General features: G+C 44.6%; 2 protein-coding genes across 4 annotated transcripts in view; one reads left to right on the top strand and one right to left on the bottom strand.

Moving 5' to 3' along the window:
• The first annotated feature begins 581 nt into the window (after window positions 1-581).
• srebf1 (sterol regulatory element binding transcription factor 1) lies at window positions 582-15486 on the top strand. The gene is made up of 19 exons (XM_051387690.1): window positions 582-992; window positions 3111-3707; window positions 5157-5332; window positions 5428-5565; window positions 6405-6623; window positions 6734-6848; window positions 7099-7256; window positions 7405-7621; window positions 7766-7950; window positions 8096-8357; window positions 8621-8787; window positions 9110-9278; window positions 9407-9515; window positions 9778-9887; window positions 10858-10990; window positions 11159-11324; window positions 12184-12399; window positions 13131-13242; window positions 13696-15486. Exons 1-19 carry the CDS (start codon window positions 887-889, stop codon window positions 13914-13916), a joined length of 3576 nt encoding a protein of 1191 aa, XP_051243650.1. The 5' UTR covers window positions 582-886; the 3' UTR covers window positions 13917-15486.
• A 543-nt stretch (window positions 15487-16029) lies between these two features.
• Window positions 16030-21598, bottom strand: part of LOC127356151 (retinoic acid-induced protein 1) — a 55649-nt gene continuing 50080 nt past the window's right edge. For all 3 annotated transcript variants that reach the window (XM_051387684.1, XM_051387683.1, XM_051387681.1), the window contains 3 exons: window positions 21426-21519; window positions 20350-20399; window positions 16030-17735 (listed from right to left, as the gene is read on the bottom strand). In XM_051387684.1, coding sequence (XP_051243644.1) covers window positions 17727-17735; window positions 20350-20399; window positions 21426-21519 — 153 coding nt within the window. In that variant the 3' untranslated portion in view covers window positions 16030-17726. The remainder of the gene's footprint in view (window positions 17736-20349; window positions 20400-21425; window positions 21520-21598) is intronic.

The following is a 21598-nucleotide window of genomic DNA, read 5'->3' as shown; positions in this document are numbered from 1 at the left end:
TAATCGCTAGACCCAGAGATGTGACGTCAGATCACCCCACTCGGTTCCTGAGCTTCCCATTGGACGATTTCACTGGTTCTACAGGAGGAGCCGCCGCTGCGCGTCAAACAACCTTGCTCACCAGTAGCACACGCCCACTCAGCTCTCATTGGCTGTTGGGGGCAAGCCCACAATAAACACATCCATGCTGTTTCCCCCAAAATACATAGTTTAATGAAATGTGTGTCTGATGGTAATATGTTTTTACACGACTGGGGCGAATAGCACCGATAGCACCGGGTAATTTAGTCTAAATAAAACATTATATTTATACACAGTAGATAGTAATTGTATCGTTTTTTTTTTTTTCAAAGCGATCCATATAGATACTCTGGAGCTATTACATCAGTTTGTCGAGTACATTAATAATTATGTCATACTGTACATCGTCGTAAAATACGGCATATGCTCGACATGCTGTCACCTCTTCAGTCAAATAATCAAAACAACCCTGAGAAACAGGAACGTGGGAATCCGGTTCAAACGCTGTGATTGGCTGTCGCGCCTGTCAATCACCCTCGGCTGGGTGGGACCGCTCTGCTGCCGCCGTAAGCACGTTAGTAGTGAATGAGCCTCAGTGTTTGGTTTGGGTTTTGACAAGTTTCCCTGCTCGACCATGGGGGCAGAGTGAGAGTAGTTAGCACACACATCGATAAGAAGTTGCGGCTCACTTCACGCGTGTTTCAGGTGAACTCGGGGGAATCTGACGCTCTGGCAGATGTAGGGACGTGAGAAGTGTCCCGATTTCCTTTTTTTTTTAAACCCCCCCCCCTCTCTCTCTGTCTCTCTTTGAGCGATTCGACAGCCAAGTGAAGTCTACATCGGAAAGCCAGACACCGGAGTGAAGATGAACAGCCTGTCTTTTGACGATCCCTCGCTGGATAACCTGGATCCAACGCTGTCGCTCAATGACCCCAGCGATATTGACACGGCCCTGTTAAGCGACATTGACGGTAAGACAAATATAACAATGACAGCTCGCTAGCGTTAGCTCACCCAGTCGCATTTAACAGCTGGAAACCAATAACAGTTTGTAAGTTAAGCCCTTCCTCCTCACATTAAATGTTCCCCCACTGTATACCAACATAAAGTACCACCAGTGGCCAACTTTAAAGGGTTTAAGCTCACAGTGTAGCCTGCATCAGCTAAAGCTGGCCCTCACTGGAGGTTAGCTGAGGTGAGAATAGGTGGTCTCCTGCACAAGACCACAACTCACTGTCACACTCTTATTGTGCGTTAAACACTTACCGATTATTATAAGAGTTGAGCTCATATTTGAGGCTAAGCTGCTGGTAAATTGGTCGTGAGTGCGCCCCGCCCCCAATCTGCCCCACAGACAGGGGTTACTGTCGTTCATTCCTCCTCGGTGGGTTCACAGGGCCTCGGTTGACCGAACCAACCGACCGTGGATTTGGTTTTTATCAAGAGATACAATTATTATTGTAACGATGTCCTCTATTGCACCTCACTGTCTATTCCTTATTTTTGTTGTTAGCACGTTTTTTTGTTTTTTTTTACCTTTTACATATTAAATACTTTTTATAAATGAAAACCACGTGCTTGTGTAATTACTGGGGTTGCAATTAAGCTGTTAATGTATGTGTTGTAGTCACATTCTCACTCGTTTGATGTAATGTTTGGGCTGTAGAATTAAAAAAAAAAAAAAAAACATTGTTTAATTAGACATATATATATATATATTAGTGGTATATTTTGTTTCCATTTGCTTTCCAGTAATTGCTGATTGTGTGTGCGTGTATTTGTGAATATCGCCGTGTACTGTACTGTCATGGATATCGCCCACTTCCTAAATTTGACCGACAGTAACCCTCGGTGATGCTGCTCGATGGTAACCTTGTGCGGAGCCACAGACAGCGCTCTCTCTCTCTCTCTCTCTCTCTCTCTCTCTCTCTCTCTCTCTCTCTCTCTCTCTCTCTCTCGTGTCTTGGGCTGATCGGCATAGCAAGTCTCTGAGACGCGCTCTGATTGGTCAAGAGCGATCACCTCATACAAAACACTGGATTACAAATCCAGGGTGCTGCGTTTTCACTGCAGACACAACATAACACTCAAAGTGTCACTGGAGTTTTTTATTTATATAAATATATATATTTTGCAGTATATTCCTGGTGAGCTTCATCAGCTCAAAATTAGAGACTATAAAATAATTAGTCAATCTTTCTAGAGCAGAATATAAGGGGGCCTTGAATAGACTGAAAGCAAATGCTATCTCATTTATTTTGAACATTATATTTCCTGTGTTAATTTGACGCCGTTACGCAGTTCACACGTGCCAGTTTGTGTGAAGGAATACATTTTGAAACATATTACTCATGCCAATGGGACCATAAAGTTAGTTTCATGACTCTTTCATATGTTTGTTACAGTACGTGGGATCAGTTTTCTGCTTGTCCCTTGTAGTACTTGGGCCCACAGCTGCGGGAATGCTATAAATAGTATGACTGCACATTGGTTGATGAACATTACACGTACAAAGTTCATTATATGTGTACCTGGTGCTAGGTGTGTTTGTACTGTGCATGTCAGCATGCACTGTGAATGTGGTTTTGTTATTTTATCCATTAAGAATCCAATTTATGTTATTCAGTTCTTGTTCTAATTCATGTTATATATATTTTTTTAGTATGAAAAGAAACCATAATAATATAACAATATTTTTTTTCCCCCAATAAACAATTTTGATGTTTTATACTTATTTTATTCTAAGATTGACCTTATAACATTAGATGGTTCTGGATCAAATTGTGCATCCTTATCCCACGCTGCAGTAAAAGCTTTGTCACTGCTACTGTTTATTATACTGTTTAGACTGATTATATTTCACTGCATTACTGTTGTATTCTGTAGCTTACTTTTAAGTGCTTCCTCTGATCTGTTATATCATAAACACTGTGTGGGTAGATGTAAGGCTGACTAGCATTAAAGATGCAAATGCAGGTGATCCAGTTTGCCACGGAGAATATGTTTTCAGTTTGGGATATTGCTTGCTTACATATTTTTCTACTTGGTCAATAGCAGTGATAGTGGTTCTGCTTTCTCTCCCTCTTCAGACATGCTACAGCTCATCAGCAACCAGGACATGGAGTTCGGAGGGCTGTTTGATAACCCTCCGTACACCGGGCCCCCTCCTACCCAAGAGCTTCCTCCTTTGACCCAGACCATCACCTCACCTGCCCCTCCAGCCACCACTACCACATCTCCATCTTCAACTCCCTCTTCCATCCTAAGCAGTAGCCCCCACCTGGATGCACTCTTGGGCCCTCCCATCACTCGTAGTTCCTCCACCCCAGACAAGACCTTCCAGCCTCCCACCTTCCAACAGTCCCCCCTGGCCCAGATGCCGAGCTCCACCCAGAGGCAGCAGCCCGCCTCCCCGCAGCAGGCTCAGACCCTCAGACAGCCCCAGGTGGAGCAGCCCCAACCCATTCTCAGCCCATCTGCCCCAGCCCAGGCAGCTTCGCCTCATGGCTCACCAGGACCGAACCCAGCTTTCAGCTCCACACCCCAGGCTCTCTTCACCTCACCTGCACCCCAGACCCCACCTCAGCCCCAGCCCCAGCCCCAGCCCAAGCCACTTGCACAACTTCAGGCCCAGGCTCAGCCCCAACAGGTGCGGACCAGCTATAGCGCCCAGAACAGCTTCACAGGTAAGCACTCTTTGATGGTTATTGTAGTGACTTTTAGAGGCATTAGATAACATATGATACAAACCTCTAAACGTAAATCCATGTTAAAGGCTTGAAAAGGGTAACGCAGGGTTTTCTCTATGCCAATTTATTGGTTTTTCATATCTGTCACTGGATCAATCCAATATCCATAATATATCCTTTCTATTTGACTGAATAAAGTTGGCCCGTACCAGTCAGGTTCCTGCTGTTTTAAACAACTTTAATTAGCAGGTTTCAACCAGAAATAGGCAGGTAATTTATTTAAATCTAAAATTAAATTCTTCAAATCTTATTTTCTCTACAGATGCTTTGTAGCAGATATTGCGTGTCCAACCAGGTGGCTTTTCACCAAGTGCACTGGTTATTCAACCTCAGCTGATCTTGTATCCAAGTCCTAATCTAATAGACTTTGCTCAGCGGTGTGAGGGTCTGTGAGCTAAATGAAAATGCTTTGTCTGGAAAACCTACGTTGTATATATGTACATACGGTAGTATATGTACACCGTACATATTGTACGATATATGCATATCCGCGGCAGCCATGTCCAGTGATATTTAATACTTTGACAACTGATTGTAGTTAGTTAAACATTCCTTCTGAATTGTCCAGGGTGCAATATATTTTTATTACTGGAGAAAAATCCCCAAACCTGACAGCTACTGATAAGCGATTGCAATGGCTAGTCCAGTTGGAGCTGATAAGAAATATGAGGTGACACACTGAATGTTGCTATCTCTTATTTCTAATGAGATTGCAGTTCACCTATTGGCCTACAAACCCACAGACAATGGTTTGTACCTTGTCAAGTGTGGCAAAAAAAGCTCTTGCTTCTAGAGTCGTACCAGTAATAACCAATGATATTTTTTAAACCAATACATATATCTAATATATTTTTTTACCTTAATTGGCCAATACCAGTATGTTTTTTTTTCTCTTAGTACCAATTCAGGCTTAGTGCAAATGTTGATGTAGAAAATGTAAGCTGTTCCCATTCTTAATGTAAAAAACATGACATAGTTTTGTTGGTAGTTTCTCTGTTGTAACAGGTGACTATTGCAGCAGTAAAAAGAATACTGGAGAAATTGGACCTAGCTTTTTAAAGCTGATATTGGCTGATACTAAATACTGATACAATGTATTGTTATTTTCAACTACAAACTTGCAGGAGAGGCTTGTTTGAGTGCTGGAATCTGATGCCACTGAAATTTCTGAAACATTTAAATGGTGAACAGTTTTTAAACGATGCAGGAATATTTTTTGTCTGTATGAAAAAACTAATTCTTGCTCGCTGCAATAATTAAGTGAAAGCAATTTAGCAATTACTTCATGCCCTGTAGAATTTCTGGGTAATGAGATGGATTTTTGTCATGGATATTTCATACAATTTAACCTGCTTGAATTAATCTTTTTGCATAACTCTCTTCCAGCTGTCACTCCTGGCAGCGTGAGCCAACCCACCACCAGCTTGTCATCCTCACCTCCAAGTGTTCAGCCGGTGACCATTCAGACTCAGATCCAAGGACTGACCACCACTTCTCCTCTCCTGGCCACGACAGCAAGCCCAACAGCGCAAACCATCACATCCCACGTACAGCAAGTACCTGTAAGTGCACTCTACTCACTCGTTTGTGTGACATGGAACCAAAAGAAGAACTGTGCATCTTAACTGTACGTGTGTATTTGTGTGTGTTTTCTCAGGTGTTGCTGCAGCCACAGTTCATCAAGGCTGAGTCTCTGCTGCTGACCACTCTGAAGCATGACCCTTGCATTGTCACTACTGTGTCCTCTCCCACATCCCTGGCCACCACCACCCAAGCGCAGAGCACTTCATTGCAGGTAGGCACAACATGTTCAACTCCATACTGAGATCATACAAAGCACTCACTGTGCAGCCACTGAATTTACACTTCAGATATCTGAACTGTTACTGCTAAGATCTAATATACTCCTGTGACCTTAAATTGAACTTGTAAGAGAGAAGTACTTTTAGAATAATTATTCCAAAAGCAAGCCATCAGTGAAGTAAAGATATTATGTAAGCTGCTGTTAAATAACCTAACTGTGCTAGATGGTTTGTTACACAGGTCCATCTGGGAAGTCGTCATTGGAAACTGTTTGGAAAAGGGCTAGGCATTCTCAGAAAAATACTTGGCAGGTGATTGGATGAACTATCTGCCTGTCACCGCCATATCACAGGCAAACTTTACCCAATCAGATAAGCAAACCATACAACGCAGTTAAACTCTTAGCGAAGCCAGTCGAGAGAAGATGTTTTCCATTGAGAAAAGCCTTCAGTGCAGTTCTTTGCTCTTCTTTTAGTGAATACATATTCTCCAGTTTTGCTATAACTGATGCTACCAGCATCAACGCTAACCTTTTTAGCAGCCAACATTGTTGTTTTCGAGCAGTCACTTCTCACACACACCTAGCGTTAAACCACGCCTGTAGCTCATGCTGCCAGTAGTTCTTCATAAGACACTAATTGGTGGTTTAGACACCGGCGCATAGCTTGAAGCCTGGAAAGATGCATTCTCTTGTGATTTTAAATATCACAGTATGTGATTGATGAATAATGTTGATTCAAATAGGATTTTACTGTGCATTTTTCTGTCAACTCATCCTTCTATTTTCTGTCTTTTCCCATTTTTCCCGTGCCACCTCATTTACCCACTCAGGCTTTTATGAACGGTGGCACCATCCTGACCACAGTGCCCGTCATGGTGGACACTGACAAGCTGCCCATTAACCGCATCGCCATCAGCGGCAAGCTGGCTGGCCAGCCACACAAGGGAGAGAAGCGCACGGCCCACAACGCCATCGAGAAGCGCTACCGCTCCTCAATTAATGACAAAATCATCGAGCTCAAAGATCTGGTGGCTGGCACGGAGGCCAAGGTAGGAAAGAAGACCTCATGTGCGGTATTTTTTTGTGAGATCTGGCAGTCAGTTGAGAAGAGGAAGAAGAAGCTAATTATATTATTGTCTATGTTTCCACTTTCTCACAGCTCAACAAGTCTGCAGTGCTGAGGAAAGCCATCGACTACATCCGATACCTGCAGCAGACCAACCAGAAACTCAAACAGGAGAATATGGCTTTTAAAATGGCAGCCCAGAAAAACAGTACGTGCTTAAAACCTTTCTCTCGTCTTTATGCCATAATAGATTCTCTGAAATGTATTTCAATTTCCCGAAAGTAAGTCATTCAGCTGACCTTTTGTGATGAGGTCTATTGATAGTAACTGTTATCCTGAAATGACTGAAGCAGAAATGGTCTTTTGTTACCTTTAAGTGAGTGGAATTGTAGGTTGAAGATGTCTTTATTTTCGCAGCCCTGATTGACCCTCTAACTGCTCCTTTCCTCTTTCCTCAGAGTCTCTTAAGGACCTGGTTGCCATGGAGGTGGATGGACCAGCTGATGTGAAGAACGAGCTGCCCACCCCGCCAGCCTCTGATGTGGGCTCCCCCACCTCTTTCTCGCACTGTGGCAGTGACTCTGAGCCTGACAGTCCGATGGTAGAGGACACCAAGGTATGCAGCTCTTGTTTAAACTGCTAAACTACAAACAATAAAACTGCACTTCATCAGCAGAAAAAAATAAAACATAGACATACTGTCTGCAGTATGTTTACACTTTTTTCACATTGAGTAACACTGCTATCTCTCTTCTACTCTACAGCCCAATGTAGGCATTTCAGACAGACCGGCAGCAGGAGGTAGTGCTGGAGGCATGTTAGATCGTTCTCGCATGGCGTTGTGCGCCTTCACCTTCCTCTTCCTCTCCCTCAACCCTCTGGCCGCCCTGCTCTGCTCATCTGGCAGCAGCTCAGCTGACAGCACCGCAGCCACTGCCACCCATCACGCAGGAAGGAGTGTCCTGGGTGTGGATATTGCAGGTAGGGAGGGGTGGTTCAAATGGAGCCACTGTCAATAAAATTTTTACAAAAATGAGTTGTTTTGAAATTATATAAGGTTCTGGTTTTCATGTGATGCATTCTACGTGTTTATAGTTAAATAAAAAAAACTTGTGTTTTCTGTAGCGGACTCGTGGGGCTGGATGGACTGGATGCTGCCAACCATACTGGTGTGGCTCCTGAACGGTGTTCTGGTGTCAGGGGTTCTGATCCGGCTTTTGGTGTATGGAGAACCTGTAACCAGACCGCACTCTGGATCCTCTGTCTTGTTCTGGAGGCACCGCAAGCAGGCTGACCTAGACCTAGCTAGAGTATGTTCTTTGTACATTTGATCATTTTTAAAAGGTTCTTCCTCAGGAGTTTCCTTTTGTTATCTCCCTGTCTTCAGCAACTTAGTCTGGCCCACCTTTTATCTGTTCTCTATTATCATCACTTATCTCTTTTTGCCCTCCTCAGGGAGATTTTGCTCAGGCCAGTCAGAACCTGTGGACCTGTCTAAAGGCTCTTGGTCGTCCCTTACCCACCTCCCAGTTGGACCTGGCCTGTGCTGCCCTCTGGTCCCTGCTAAGATTCTGCCTCCAGCGCCTCTGGGTGGGCCGTTGGCTGGCTGCCCGGGCTGGAGGGCTGCGATCTGATCGCCCCCTGCAGGAGGATGCCTGCAAGAGCAGCCGTGATGCTGCACTGGTTTACCACCGCCTGCACCAGCTACACATGACAGGTCGGTTGGTGGGGGAAACCATTCCAAATAAATTCAGTGTTGTAGACTGAGCACTGTAGGGAGCATATTAAAGTGACAGAATCTCAGGTGTTTAAAGACCAACTCAGCTCCCCAGTTTTACTGTTATGTTGATTGACTGGCAATAAAAGGTTTAATCATTTTGTTTAGGTAATTATTACCAGACCATGATTATTACATCACTGTTGTTCTCTGTAATAAAATATATTTAATATGCTTTTCTTTTCCTCTCTCTGTGCATACAGGTAAGCTGAATGGTAGCCACCTGTCAGCAGTGCACATGGCTCTAAGTGCGGTGAACCTGGCAGAGTGTGCTGGCTCCTGTCTGCCTGTTGCCTCTCTAGCTGAGGTCTACGTCTCTGCAGCTCTACGGGTCAAAGCCAGCCTGCCAAGGATCCTGCATTTTACCTCTGTAAGTCCCCTTAGTTTGCACCTGCGCAGACGTCTTGCTCAGTCATTCATATTGTGCAAAAAAATATTTTAATATTGTATATATATTTGGAAATATTTTTGCTTGGATACTGTCAGAAGTACTTGCACATTATCATGTTGGTTGTTTAGAGGTTAAGTGCTATGCACATGAGCAGCAAGTAGTTTTAAGTTGATGTTTGGTTCATGTTTAATTAACAGAAACTGAGTTGTTAATGACCCTGGGACTTACCCACTTGAAATAAACTGAGCTATGCTGAACCAAAACATCATTAGTAAACTGTTTTTTTGTTTTTTTTTGATAGCGTGTGTTCCTGAGCAGTGCCCGCCAGGCGTGCCTGTCATCTAGTGGCAGCGTGCCTCCAGCTATGCAGTGGCTCTGTCACCCACTAGGTCACCGCTTCTTTGTGGATGGGGACTGGGCCATTCGCAGCACTCCTAAAGAAAGCATCTACAGCCAGGCTGGAAATACTGGTTAGTAACTGTGTTCTATAGTGGCTAATTTAATGCCTTGAATCCTCTTTAACTTAGTCACCTAATGCCTAAACCTCCTGTTTTGTACATGTACACTACGTGCTAATGTTTTGTTGGTACTCTTACAGTGGATCCTCTGGCCCAGGTGACTCAGGCTTTCAGAGAACACCTCCTGGAGAAGGCCCTGTATTGTGTGGCCCAGCCTTGTGGAGAGAAAAGCCCCAGCCAGGGCGAGGGGTGAGAAAACATAACATACTTCCAAAGAACTGTGTAATTTGTATACCATTTATATCTTGTGTTAGAATTTCATGGTGTGTTTACTCTTTGACACAGTTTAGATAAGAATAGATAGAAACAAGCGGAAGAACAACAATAAGGACAATGTTATTGACTATAGAAAATAATTTAAGAGTGCCTTTGGATAGATTTTAAATCGTATGTTCATGTGGCAGCAAAATAACCCTAGAGTGTGTGTGTGTGTGTGTGTGTGTCTTCTCAGGGAATACGCTGATGCCCTGGAGTACCTCCAGCTGTTGATTAGTGCATCAGATGCAGCCGGTGCAGCCTCCCAGTCCTTTGCTATCGGCTCCAACATGGCTACTGTGACTGGTAAGTCACTGGTGACAACTGTCACTTCTGTTAACAACGCACTTGTTCAAAAAACATTAGTGCCAAGTAATGGCAGACATTTTTGAATCCCTGCCCAAAATCAGCTTCTAAAACCTTGGCAACCTCACTGACTGAGACTACTTCTGTTGCTCGAGTACAGCGACACATTCAAGTGTGGATTTGGGCTCCTTACGTCATTACTGTTTGTCTTCTATGAGAAAATTACATTCGCTTTTCCCGCATCTTTCCCTCAGCTGCCCTGACTTTTCGATTTCCTTAATGTGCTTGCAAAGTAAGAAACAGTAAGATAAAGTTAATTTTTACACTACTTAGATCGAGTAGCCGGATTTCCACTGGGTTGACTTCCACTTTCCTTTGTCCTTACTGATCACTGATCTGAGTGAAAGGAGGCTAGGTAAAAGGGAGGCATCCACTAGATTGCTTCATCTATCTTCAGTGCTGTCAAATCGGTGATCACCTTGAGAGGAGGGAGGATGTGGGAGGGTAAGGGAGTCTGTGAAGGGATTTTAATGGAGAGACTTGTCTTGGCAGAGGCTCAGGTTGCTCACACAGTGTTAAGTCTGTGTGTGTGTGTCTGTGTCTTTGTGTGTGTGTGTGTGTGTGTGTGTGTGTGTGTGTGTGTGTGTGTGTGTGTGTGTGTGTGTGTGTGTGTGTGTGTGTGTGTGTGTGTGTGTGTGTGTGTGTGTGTTGCCCAATGTTAAATGGAGTAGTTTTCCCTCGTGGGGGAGTCGTCAAAATGGCTGCTTTCTCTCAGCATGTTGTGACTGTGCCAGAGGGGAGAAACAGATTGATTCAGAGGTCAAATATACAGACAGCAGCTGTGTGTCTGTATGTGTGTGCACTGTCATGCATGTTAAATTTGAAAGTGGGCAGTGGGGGGATTCAAATATTTGCATGTTTGTTTGTCTGTGGGCAACTCGCCTTTTGACTGTTCTGTTCCAACTTCCAGGCTGTGACCCCCACTCCAAGTGGTGGTCCTCGGTTGCTGTGGTGATCATCAACTGGCTCCAAGGAGATGACGCTGCGGCGGAAAGACTGTATCCCACCGTTGAGCACTTGCCCCGAAGTCTGCAGAACGCAGAGTAAGTTGGACATGTACACGCTGGAACGTGTGCAGCCAGCCTAGGAGTGCGCTGCACTTGTCTGCTGATGCCCAGCAGAGGACACACACACACACACACACACACACAAACCCACTTCCACTACTTTAACCTGTGTCCTCTGTCTCTTTTTCCCCCTCGCTCTGTCAGGAGTCTTCTGCCCAAGGCGTGTCTGAACACATTCAGAGCGGTGCGGGCTCTGCTGTCCAAGCCAGAAAACTGCCAGCTGAGTCTGAGCTACAGCGACAAGGCCAGCGCCCTGCTCCGAGACAGCCTCAACCTAGGACCACACTGCCACAGCTCCAGTTTAGACAAGGTACACACTTACACACAAAGGCACAAGCACTTGCAGAGTGCACATTAAAGTCAGGTTGATTTTTATTATTCCTATGGAGGAAATTTTGTGAGCAATCTGCATCAAAAATATGAAAAAAATTACACACACGAAAGCACACACTGACAAATGTGCCCACACGTGTGTGTGTATAAAATTATAAACACAGAAAATGCCCACACATTATCGCTCGAGTACACACACACACACACACACACACACACACACACACACACACACACACACACACACACACACACACACACACACACACACTTTCTTTTCACAATACGGAGCCACACACTTTACCAAAGACGGCAAATCCCTTTAACAACTTCTCTTTGCGATACCGCGGTGTCCTACCCTCTAGCGTTCGGCAGATGGTGATGCTGGTGGATAGGTAGCTCACAGCGTGTGTACGTCTACGGCCAGAGCTGTGGTGCATTGTAGTTGCATTGCATGTGTGTCTCAGCGGAGTGCAATGTACCTGCAGTGCAACACAGAGCTGGGCCCCTAACAGCAGAACACGCACACAGGGAGGGTGGAAAATGCCCTTCAACTTCGAGTAGAGCTCTGTAACAGTTGAAGTAGAAACACATTTCCAGCATCTCCCTCAATTTTAGGTCTGGAACAGAGACGCATGCTGTCTTTCCAGCCACTACACTTTAAATGTAGTTAAAGGAACTGTGGTTTTTTTGACACTCAACTACACATTGCTCACATTTCATTATCCAGGTCATTAGTCAGTGGTGTTACTGCACTGCAGCTTGTGGCATCAGTGACTAGTTCTGGCAGTGAAATGTATCCCTTCTTATTCCTAATCTTGTCCATTTCTCTCTAGGTCGTCCAGTTGCTTTTGGGGGATCTCCTTTTGGTAATGAGGACTAATGTGTGGCGTCTGCAGCAACAGGGGGCTGGTCCTGCGGGGTCAGGGTTGGTGGGTAACAGCGGCCCTGCGGGGGTCCACCAGGCCTCCCCACCGGAGCTCCAAGGCTTCCAGCAAGATCTAAGCTCCTTACGCAAACTGGCGCACAGCTTCAGGCCTGCAATGCGGAGAGTATGTATAACCATATTGACTGTTCATCTACATTTTAGTCATTTAGCTCATGCAAGTACTTAATTTTGTGAGCAGTTTAGGGGATCCATTGTCTTCCTGACATACAATCAAACTTTCATTTCCTCTCAGTCTAACACACAAACAAAGACAGCATTAATACTTTTTGACAAACCCTCGGAGAACTATTAAAACAAGATGAACACATCTGTTCAGTGCCTTTGTTGGTGTGCTTCTATTGTGAGGCACCATCAGTCAGAATGTTCCTTAAAATCCTCATAAACTGACATGTGGAAGATCGACAGGCACGATGACAGATTCCTACGTGCCACACATACCTGGAACGACAAACTCGCGTAGAATTCAAATCCAAAAAACCATGACACTTTAAGAGAAGCACACCACATATACACGTACAAAAACTTCCTGTGCACATATTTGCAGGCAGTCCGCAGCACAATTCTCTGTGGAAATTAGCTAGGAGGTGTTGCAACACACACACACACACACACACACACACACACACACACACACACACACACACACACACCCCTGAGGCAAGTGTTTAGCAGCGTTGTTCACAAGGATTCAAAGTCTCTCTGAGGTAGAACTGAACGCTCTGTATGAGTCATCATCACTTGCTCTCATTCCTCCTCCTCCTTCGCCTCCTCCTTCGCCGCCTCCTCCTCCTCCTCCTCCTCCTCCTTATCTCTCATCCTTCCATCTCTTTCCAGTTGTTCCTTCATGAAGCTACAGCCAGGCTGATGGCAGGGGCCAGCCCCACTCGCACACATCAGCTCCTGGATCGCTCGCTGCGACGCAGAGCAACGCCTGGAGCCAAAACAGGTGTGTGTGTGTGTGTGTGTGTGTGTGTGTGTGTGTGTGGACGTATTTTTGTTTCATTCTTTTCATCCACTAATTCTGTCTGTATTATAATTGTTTTATTAGCTTTTTGCTGCTCATGATATTTGGAATTTGTTTTGTTTGTTGTGGTCTTAATTACTTAATAATTATTATATTTTTTATGCATAGCCTTTTAAACTTACTAATAAACTGTGGATGCTGCTAATTTTCCTAGCAATAATTGAATGTGTTTTCTTACACTTTTTTTAATAAAAGTTGTTGAGAGCTGTGACATTTAATTGTAATCAGCTTCTCATCCATTTTGCCCTATTGTTCACTACACTAAATCCCATCACTAATTAAACAAGAAGCCACCGAAGTCTGTTGGTGGTTGATGATCCCAAAATACCGTGGTAACCACATTCTTTGTTTTTTTTTCTTTTTTTGTGCATGCAGAGGAGTGTGAGACGCGACCAGGCCAGCGGGAGCAGGCGGAGGCTGTGATGCTGGCGTGCCGCTACCTTCCTCCCTCCTTCCTGTCGGCTCCCGGCCAAAGGGTGGGCATGCTGGCGGATGCAGCCCGCACCCTGGAGAAGCTGGGAGACAAGAGGACCCTCCACGACTGCCAGCAAATGATCATCAAGCTGGGAAGCGGCACCACCGTCACCAACAGCTAGAGAGAAGGGACAAAGGGGGGTGGGGGGCGATGCTGAGAGACATGCATGGACACTGTATATAGAAAAATCTTTGACATACAAAAAAAAAAACGGAAAAGAAAAACCATACAGTCTCTGGCATTTTGGCGTGCAGCTATTGAACAGATTTATTCAACTATACAGATTCATATCAGACTGTCAGGATCTGTCTTCATGGATTGTCCCTCCCACCACCCCAACCCCACATCAGGAGGCACTTGTTGAGTTCACACTCTTGTTGCTGTGGATCATTACCAGAATATAAGAAGCACTTTTCGCATACCGGGCTGAATCCCCTTGCGAGAATGCATTGCAGTGCCACAGTTTGTCCACAGAGAGGAGCCATCACAGTTCTGTGTGAATGATGTGTGTGTGTCTGCGTGCGTGTGTGCGTGTGTTTGCAGCATGAGAGAGATATTTGCCCTGCGTTTATTCCATATAGTCCCACCCCAGATCTTTCCGACATAGATGCACCTTCTACAGGCAGGAGTGCTCAGTGGGTTGGCGGTGGCGGGCTTCTCTGATTGGCTGCAGAGTGAGGTGTCTCTGGAAAAAAACGACCAAACTCGGATTGCTCCGACTGTGGGCTTGTTCAGTGGGGAGCCACTCCGCAGGTGGTTCACACAGTTGATTTGAATCATGTTTCACTGGTGATAATCCGAGGCGAGGCGAGCCACTGCACAAGCTCTGTGTCTTTATCTGCACTAGCCCTGTGAGGCTGAATTCAATGAGATGAGTAATAATATGGCTTTATGAGGTTATTTTCATAGGTCTTTTTTTCTTTTTTCTTTTTTTTTGCTGTGTACATATTTTAAAATGTATTTATAATCTGTATGAACTTTGATTACGCAGTATTTCGCATAAGCAGAGTGATAAATGCTTATTTTCTTCCCCTAAACTATTCGGAAGCTTTTGACCAGGCCCAAATAATGCTGTTACTGTATGCCATGTAATGCCATGGCAGCGAGTGTCAAAACGGGGACAGTATCAAGTTATTTGCGTCACATGGTCTGACTCAGTTGACCTTTTGCACTGTTGCACACGTACGCAACTATGGTGGCAAAAAAAATTGGCAGCGCCCAATTCTGGCACTACCGACTGACAACTCAGACTCTTGACAAGAACCTTTGGCACTTTTTGCAACACGTTACATAATTCATGCAGCCAATTTAAAAATAATTGACCGTTATTATTTCCAAAGAGAGCCTGTAGTGAGACTTCTGGTTTTCCTTTGTAGCTCCAACATAAAGAGCAATACTTGCTCTTTCAGTCACTATAGTTCATACTCCTGGAGAAACACAGGTAATTGATTTGTAGAGAACTGTTAAAAAAAAAAACTTTGGCATGTGTTTTTTTGTCCGAGGACCAGTATGTTTTTATAGTGTGTCACTATTCTAATGTGAAAGACTGAAAGACTTTGCATTGAGATGAATGAGACCCAGCCATGTCTAAAGGTATTCATGTGTTCTTTAACTGACATCTTTTCATCTCTTCCTTGTTCTTTGGTTTCATCCTTTTATGATGTAAATATTAAAGCATTTTGTAAAGAAGATTATAACGTTTCCTGTGGTGCTTTGCATTTTAATGTGGTAATGGAGTTTGATACCACATGATTATGATGATGATGATGATGATGATAATAAAAAGTAGTTAAAAGTCTCCCCCCGCTTAAATTATGCAAGTAGGTCATGTGCATACGTCATGTAAAACAGGCGAAACATACAGAAGATATCTGATTTGGGGAGAAATGCGGACATAAATGAATCTAGTTAGTGTATTCCAAAAACAGTAGTAGTTGCCTGTAATGTGCGTTCTTGGATGTGTATTGGAATTTATTTTCTAATCTGAAGGATAAACATTTTTATTAATATCAGATTGGAAGCTTTGATATACGGCTGATATAATTTGCGTTAACTGAATTTGTTACTACAGCTATGACAATGAAAACGCGTACCTTGGTGACTCACTGTGAACACTTGTACAGCAGCACGATTTAACTGCACATGGTAGGAGAGTGAGAAAATGGGCTGACCCAAATTGTGCCTCCAGTGTGTTAATGTCAGTGCATGTTCAGTAAAGACAAAAAGAGCAGGCATTGGTCATAGCAGCATTGAAAGGTGCTGGTATATTTAACATTGGCGTTACAAAAAACATTTCAAACAAAGTGATGCTGTGTCATCGATTCCAAACAAAGAGACATGAAAATCAATAAAACGGCATGCTCCAACTTAAGACAAGTGACATTCCCAAAAAAGGTTGTTATTTTTTCATCAATGGATTCTTTTAATAACATTTTATAAGCAATAACATATTCCATTTTATAGAAAATAAACATCTCTAGGAAATACTATACACAATTATATTAGTACATCACATCTTACATTTAAACAGCATCAAATACTTATATACACCATTAAATAATGAGCTTCATAAAAGAGAAAGTTTGGTGTGGCGTTTTTTGCACTTTCTTTTATGCTCTAATACTTAAATATGTCTCCTTTTGATATGACCAGTACTCTGACTGACACCCTGTACAGGGCATTGTTACATAGCATGGAAGAGTGAAAGAGGCTACATTTGAGATACACAAACAGACAAGTGTGTTATGAAATCTGAATCGAATGTATATCTTTCTGCACTGCTGTGGTAGGTGAAATAATCATACATCATGGCAATGTTTAACAGTAATACTTCTGAACTGTACATAGATATGAAGTGAAATGACCTGACTCCCAGTTGGACCCTAGGAGCCATGGTCTGCGATCTGTCTAGTGATGATGGTGGCATCTACTGTACATATTGAATGTGCACACAGTTGAAATGGAGTAACACTCTTAAACAGAGTTATCTTTTTTTTAATTTCTTTTTAAACTTTTTTTTTTTTAAATTTTGGAATAACACAAAGCCTGACATATATCAAGAGTGATGCGATGATGTCGTATACCGGTAGTCATAATGCACATCAAAATAGATAAGAGCATATTAAAATACTGCGTCCATTTTTTTCTTAACTCTTCAATATCAGAATATTTAGAACCTGTAAAGCACATCATCATGTACAGTTTCCTTTTTTGTTTCATCTTGTTTTAAACACAAACGCACACATTGAGATAGTACATCCAGTGGTTGGCTGCTGCTTTTTTGATGCATGACATCTTGAATTGGAGATGAACTTCTTCACTCGCACGGACACATATACACAAACACACTGATGATGTGGCTGTAGAATGACAATTCTATGATTATCACACACACACAGGCACACGCTCACACACGCTCACGCACGCGCATACACACCTCTTGGCCCACAGACAAGGTGGCCAGAGGGATGCTCCTGTCCAATCAGTGTCCGCCAGGTGTCTGAATATGATAGCAACCCATCCGAAGGCAGAACACACACACGTTCCTCGCTCTGCATTTCAAACAGCCCCCCTGTGCACTGGGCCCTAGGCACACAGTCTCTAAAGCGCAGTCTATCCTCCTGTTAAACAGTGCCGCTGCCTTCCAGTAAGGGGCTCAGTGGAGGAAACACATTTCCAGGCCGGGTTCAGGGAGCAGCTATTCTCTGTGGAGCCATTCTCCTGGGTGTGTGTTGCTCCTAGTTTCCCCTCGGCGCAGCCTTTTACCCTCCCCCAGCTCCACTGGCCGATGTGCCTGTCCGTCATCAGTCATCACCGTGTTTTTTAGGTATAGGTGGCTGTTAGGACAGCATTTTTGTTTGCCTTGCTGGATAGGTAATGCTTGACTGGCTGAGAGGTGGTGTTGGTGGTGGAAGTGGATTACTGGAATATCTTACAGGTCCTGTAGAAAAAGGGAAGAGAGACTGACATGAATACAGGTCACAAACACGCAGATGAGACCTATGAGCTGTGCCAAAGGTTTGGAGGTTGTCCTCTATGACTGCTACATTAGCATCGCACTCACAGCACTGCGGAATACTTGCAGCATTACCTGCAATGTATGAGCATTAATATGCTGTTGATATGTGTCTAAACTATTATAAATACTGTGCAGGACGTGTTACTTAAGGTATGTGCTGTAAATGCGTCTTTGTGAGTGTGTGAGAGCATTTCTGCAGACCTGAAAGTGAGCTGGCTGCAGTGTGCAGGAGTGGGGAGATGGATGCAGCTGGCCAGTGAACCAGCTCTACTGTGAAAGACACAGCAGGAACGCCCACTAATTGCGCTGGTGGTGGTGGTGGAGCGCTTTCTCGTCCCTTATCCTCCTCTGCAGCCCCCCAGTATCTCTCCTTCACTCTCTCCGTCTTTCTCTCTGAACTGCCAGTTGCCCATCCTTATAGCCTGGACTCAGACAAGCAGCGTTGCTCTCTTTCTTTCTTTCTTTCTTTCTTTCTTTCCTTTCTATCTTTCTTCCACTCCCTCTTTGAAGTTACCCTCCCTCCCTCTCTTTCTATTTAGGCCTACCTCCCTGGAGTAACTCTCATCCTTTTACACCTTCACTCTCACTTGTTTTTTCTCTTTTTCTCCATCACCGAGTGTCTCTCCCTTTGCTGCCCTTCTTTTCTCTTTCTATCTCTGTCTCTTTCATTCTGTCGCTCTCTGATGTAACTGCCCCCATTCGTCTTTTGTTCCCACTCAGCCGCAGCACAAAACAGTTTTTCTTCGCCCTGCCTCTCTACCACTCACCGTGTGTGTATATATGTGTGTGTGAGCTTACAGGTAACCTGCTAATGAACCTGTGTGGACGCGCACAATGTGTGTCCCTTCGCTCTAGAGAACCCAACGCTGAAGGCAGCAAGTGTATGCAGTTTCATCAATATGTGTGTTCCATTACCCTGAAACCAAGTGAACACAGGCGCAGGGAGAATTTCAGAGGGGGACCCATGGGTGGGGTGGGTGCATGCTTGTGTGTGTATGTGTGTGTGTATGTATGTGTCTGCTCTTCCCTTTGATTAGGCTGCTCAGCGCAAATTGGCGCGGCACAGACCCACACACAGACCTTCAGATCCCTCAGCTGATGACAGCTCTGCCTCAGCCCGCTAACAACAGTCTCTCTCTGTCTTGCTCTCCTTTTCTCTCTGTTTCTCATACTCTATTTCTGCTGCTTAGACGTGGGAGTTGAGGTGAAGAGAGGCGGGGAGAGGAGTAGAGAGGAGATGAGAGAAAGAGAGGGAGGAAGGGATGAGGAGGGATGAAGGGACGACGGCTGAAAATGGAAAAAGGGAGCTTGCAGGAGATGAGAGGTGAACAGAGCTGAGAGACGGAGGGAGCTGGAACAGCAGGGGAGCGCAGAAGCAAAATAAGGGTAACATGAAAAAAAAAAGGAGGGAAGAGAAATAACGAGAGAAAGAGTGAGAGAGTGAGAGAGAGAAAGGGTGGAGAGAGCATGTGGGGAGGATGGCAGGCAGTGATTCTGGGTGGGGTGTTTTGATCAACAGCCAGCTTTTCATCCCTGTCAGTCTGCACAGAGGAGAACAGGAAAGGAAGAGGGAGGGAGGGAGGGAGGAAAGGAAAGAGCGATGCAGACAGGGGAGGGAGGAAGGGAGGCTACTGCCACTGCTGCCTCAATGCACCGCTGCTCCCTGCTGAATGTCAGCATCTCTCCCTCTCTACCCCCCTCTCCCTCTGCATTTGACCTTCCTCTCTGTGCTGCAGTGTAAATACGCCACCACCAGATGGCGTCTGTCTTGTTGACTGTGGAGTGGACTCTTCATATTAACACGAAAACAGTGACCCGTTGTAATTGCAGTGGTCTGCAGTCATAACAGTGGGTGCTGAGTGACAGTAATACACAAAGGGCACATAACTAAGTGTTTACACAGCGAGTGGTGGTTGATATGGGTTTAGCTTGCCAAGGTCATTGGGTACATATTGATTTGGTAACAAAATATCAGTCGGTCCAAGATGAGATCCCTGTCCTCATGAGTTACATACTGGCATGGGAGTAGATACGGTACTTGATACCTGTGTACAGTGAGAACCAACCTGAACCCTTGTGTTTTCTCATTTGATTCTTTCTCTGTTTTACAAGAGCCGACAATTGTGTTTTCTGTTCTGCACTGTATCATCTATCTAGCCATGGTGCTGATGCTTGTGACAGCAATGTGTGAACTCAATTTTTTTGCTGAGGAGAAGGATGAAGGGTGGAGTGAAGTGGGGTGGGGGGCAGAAAAATGTATAGTGGGTCTTTGAGGAGAGAGGTTGTTCTAATGGGAACAGCTACTGTACATAAACATAAATAAAAACACTAATATCTCAGAGGTTGTTACAGTAGGAGAAGCTAAGGCGCACTGCCTTAGTTACAAAAATCCTCTCTTTTTACCTCTCCCTCCTTTCTTCTATGCACGACCCACTGTTGGAGTGCAGGGTGCCGTAATAATTTTCTGCCTATCACTAGAAGTCAGTTGAAAATATTTGATACATTTATTCACTAGTGTTGATTTTAATTTTCTTACCTCGTGTTTAGGACATTTGATGGAGAAGTCATCGTCGTGGAATGTGCAGCCTAGGCAGAAAGGGAGAAAGCAAAGAAAGGGAAAGTAAGGTACAGTATCGCAGATAAATGAAACAAATAGCACAAGGCAAATGCACACAACAGCCCCCCTTGAAAAAGCCAGATAAATGACAAAGAGGTGGGGTTAAAATGAAAAATGAGCAAGAAAGAGGCAGAGGGAGAGGGAGAGAGCAACAGAGGAAAGAGAGAGACTGAGTGGATGAGTTGCGGCGCAGGCAGGCAGGCAGTCAGATATGGCTGGTGCACTCAGCAGGATTAAAAAAGGCCTCGCTCTGCTCCCTGTGCTGGCTAGGCAGACGTGGCAGGCCTTCTAATCCTCACACTGTACTTCCTTGGCATGAGGTAATGTAAGGGGAAGCCATACAACACATGTGCTGACACACAAACACTCACTTATATTGACAACAAAGACCAGGGACACACATGCAAGCACTGAAGGGAACGTACGTAGGCAATGTGGTTGTAAGACGCACATAGGAAAGCATTTAAGCAAGCTTTCAAGCAGGAAAGCACACACATAGATACGTGCAAACACACACACACACACACACACACACACACACACATTCATTCCCCAGACAGCAGAATGGATGGACGGAGCCACAGGGGTTGTGGTCAATAATGCACACATACACACCCTCCTCCCTCTATTTCTTCCCCCTCTCCCTCTTGCACACTCCAGGGTCCCACTTTTCTCTCATCATCCCCTTTATTCAAAGCTCCCTCCCTCCTTTCCTCTTTTGCTCTCCCCTAGCACTCTCAGACATCTCTCCTCGCACTCAATAATGTTATTTCTTGATGCATTTTCCTTCTCTCATTTTACCCACATCCACTCCCCCCCCGCTTTCATTTTTCTCATTTTTCTACCTGCCTTATTTGTTCCCCTCCCTATTGCCCTCCAAACCCACGTTCAATTTCCTATTCCCAATTTTCCTCCTCATTTCTCCTCCCTCTCCCAGACTTTTCTTCCCTTTTCATCCCTTGTTGCTCTCTTCCTCTCTCGCTGTGGTCTCTTACCTATCTCTTTGGCGCAGACATAGTGGTATTTATGAGAGCAGCCTCTCCAACAGCAGCTGAGGGACGCCCCCACAATCTGGCACTTGTAGCAGCTCTGGGGTTAGTCCGACAGACGGACATATGGACGAAGACCAATAAAGAAACAAACAAATTGACCGATAGAAGCACATAGG

The sequence above is a fragment of the Dicentrarchus labrax genome, unplaced genomic scaffold (assembly GCF_905237075.1).
Source record: "Dicentrarchus labrax unplaced genomic scaffold, dlabrax2021, whole genome shotgun sequence".
In the NCBI taxonomy this organism is placed as follows: domain Eukaryota; kingdom Metazoa; phylum Chordata; class Actinopteri; family Moronidae; genus Dicentrarchus; species Dicentrarchus labrax.
This window is presented reverse-complemented; position numbering and strand designations above follow the sequence as displayed.

What these genes read in the sequence shown, in the direction of transcription:
- srebf1 (XM_051387690.1), top strand. Translation starts at nt 887, where the DNA reads ATGAACAGCCTGTCTTTTGACGATCCCTCGCTGGATAACCTGGATCCA. An exon ending in CCTGGGTGTGGATATTGCAG is followed by an intron (nt 7,622 to 7,765) that starts GTAGGGAGGGGT and finishes TGTTTTCTGTAG; the next exon opens with CGGACTCGTGGGGCTGGATG. An exon ending in AGCCCCAGCCAGGGCGAGGG is followed by an intron (nt 9,516 to 9,777) that starts GTGAGAAAACAT and finishes GTGTCTTCTCAG; the next exon opens with GGAATACGCTGATGCCCTGG.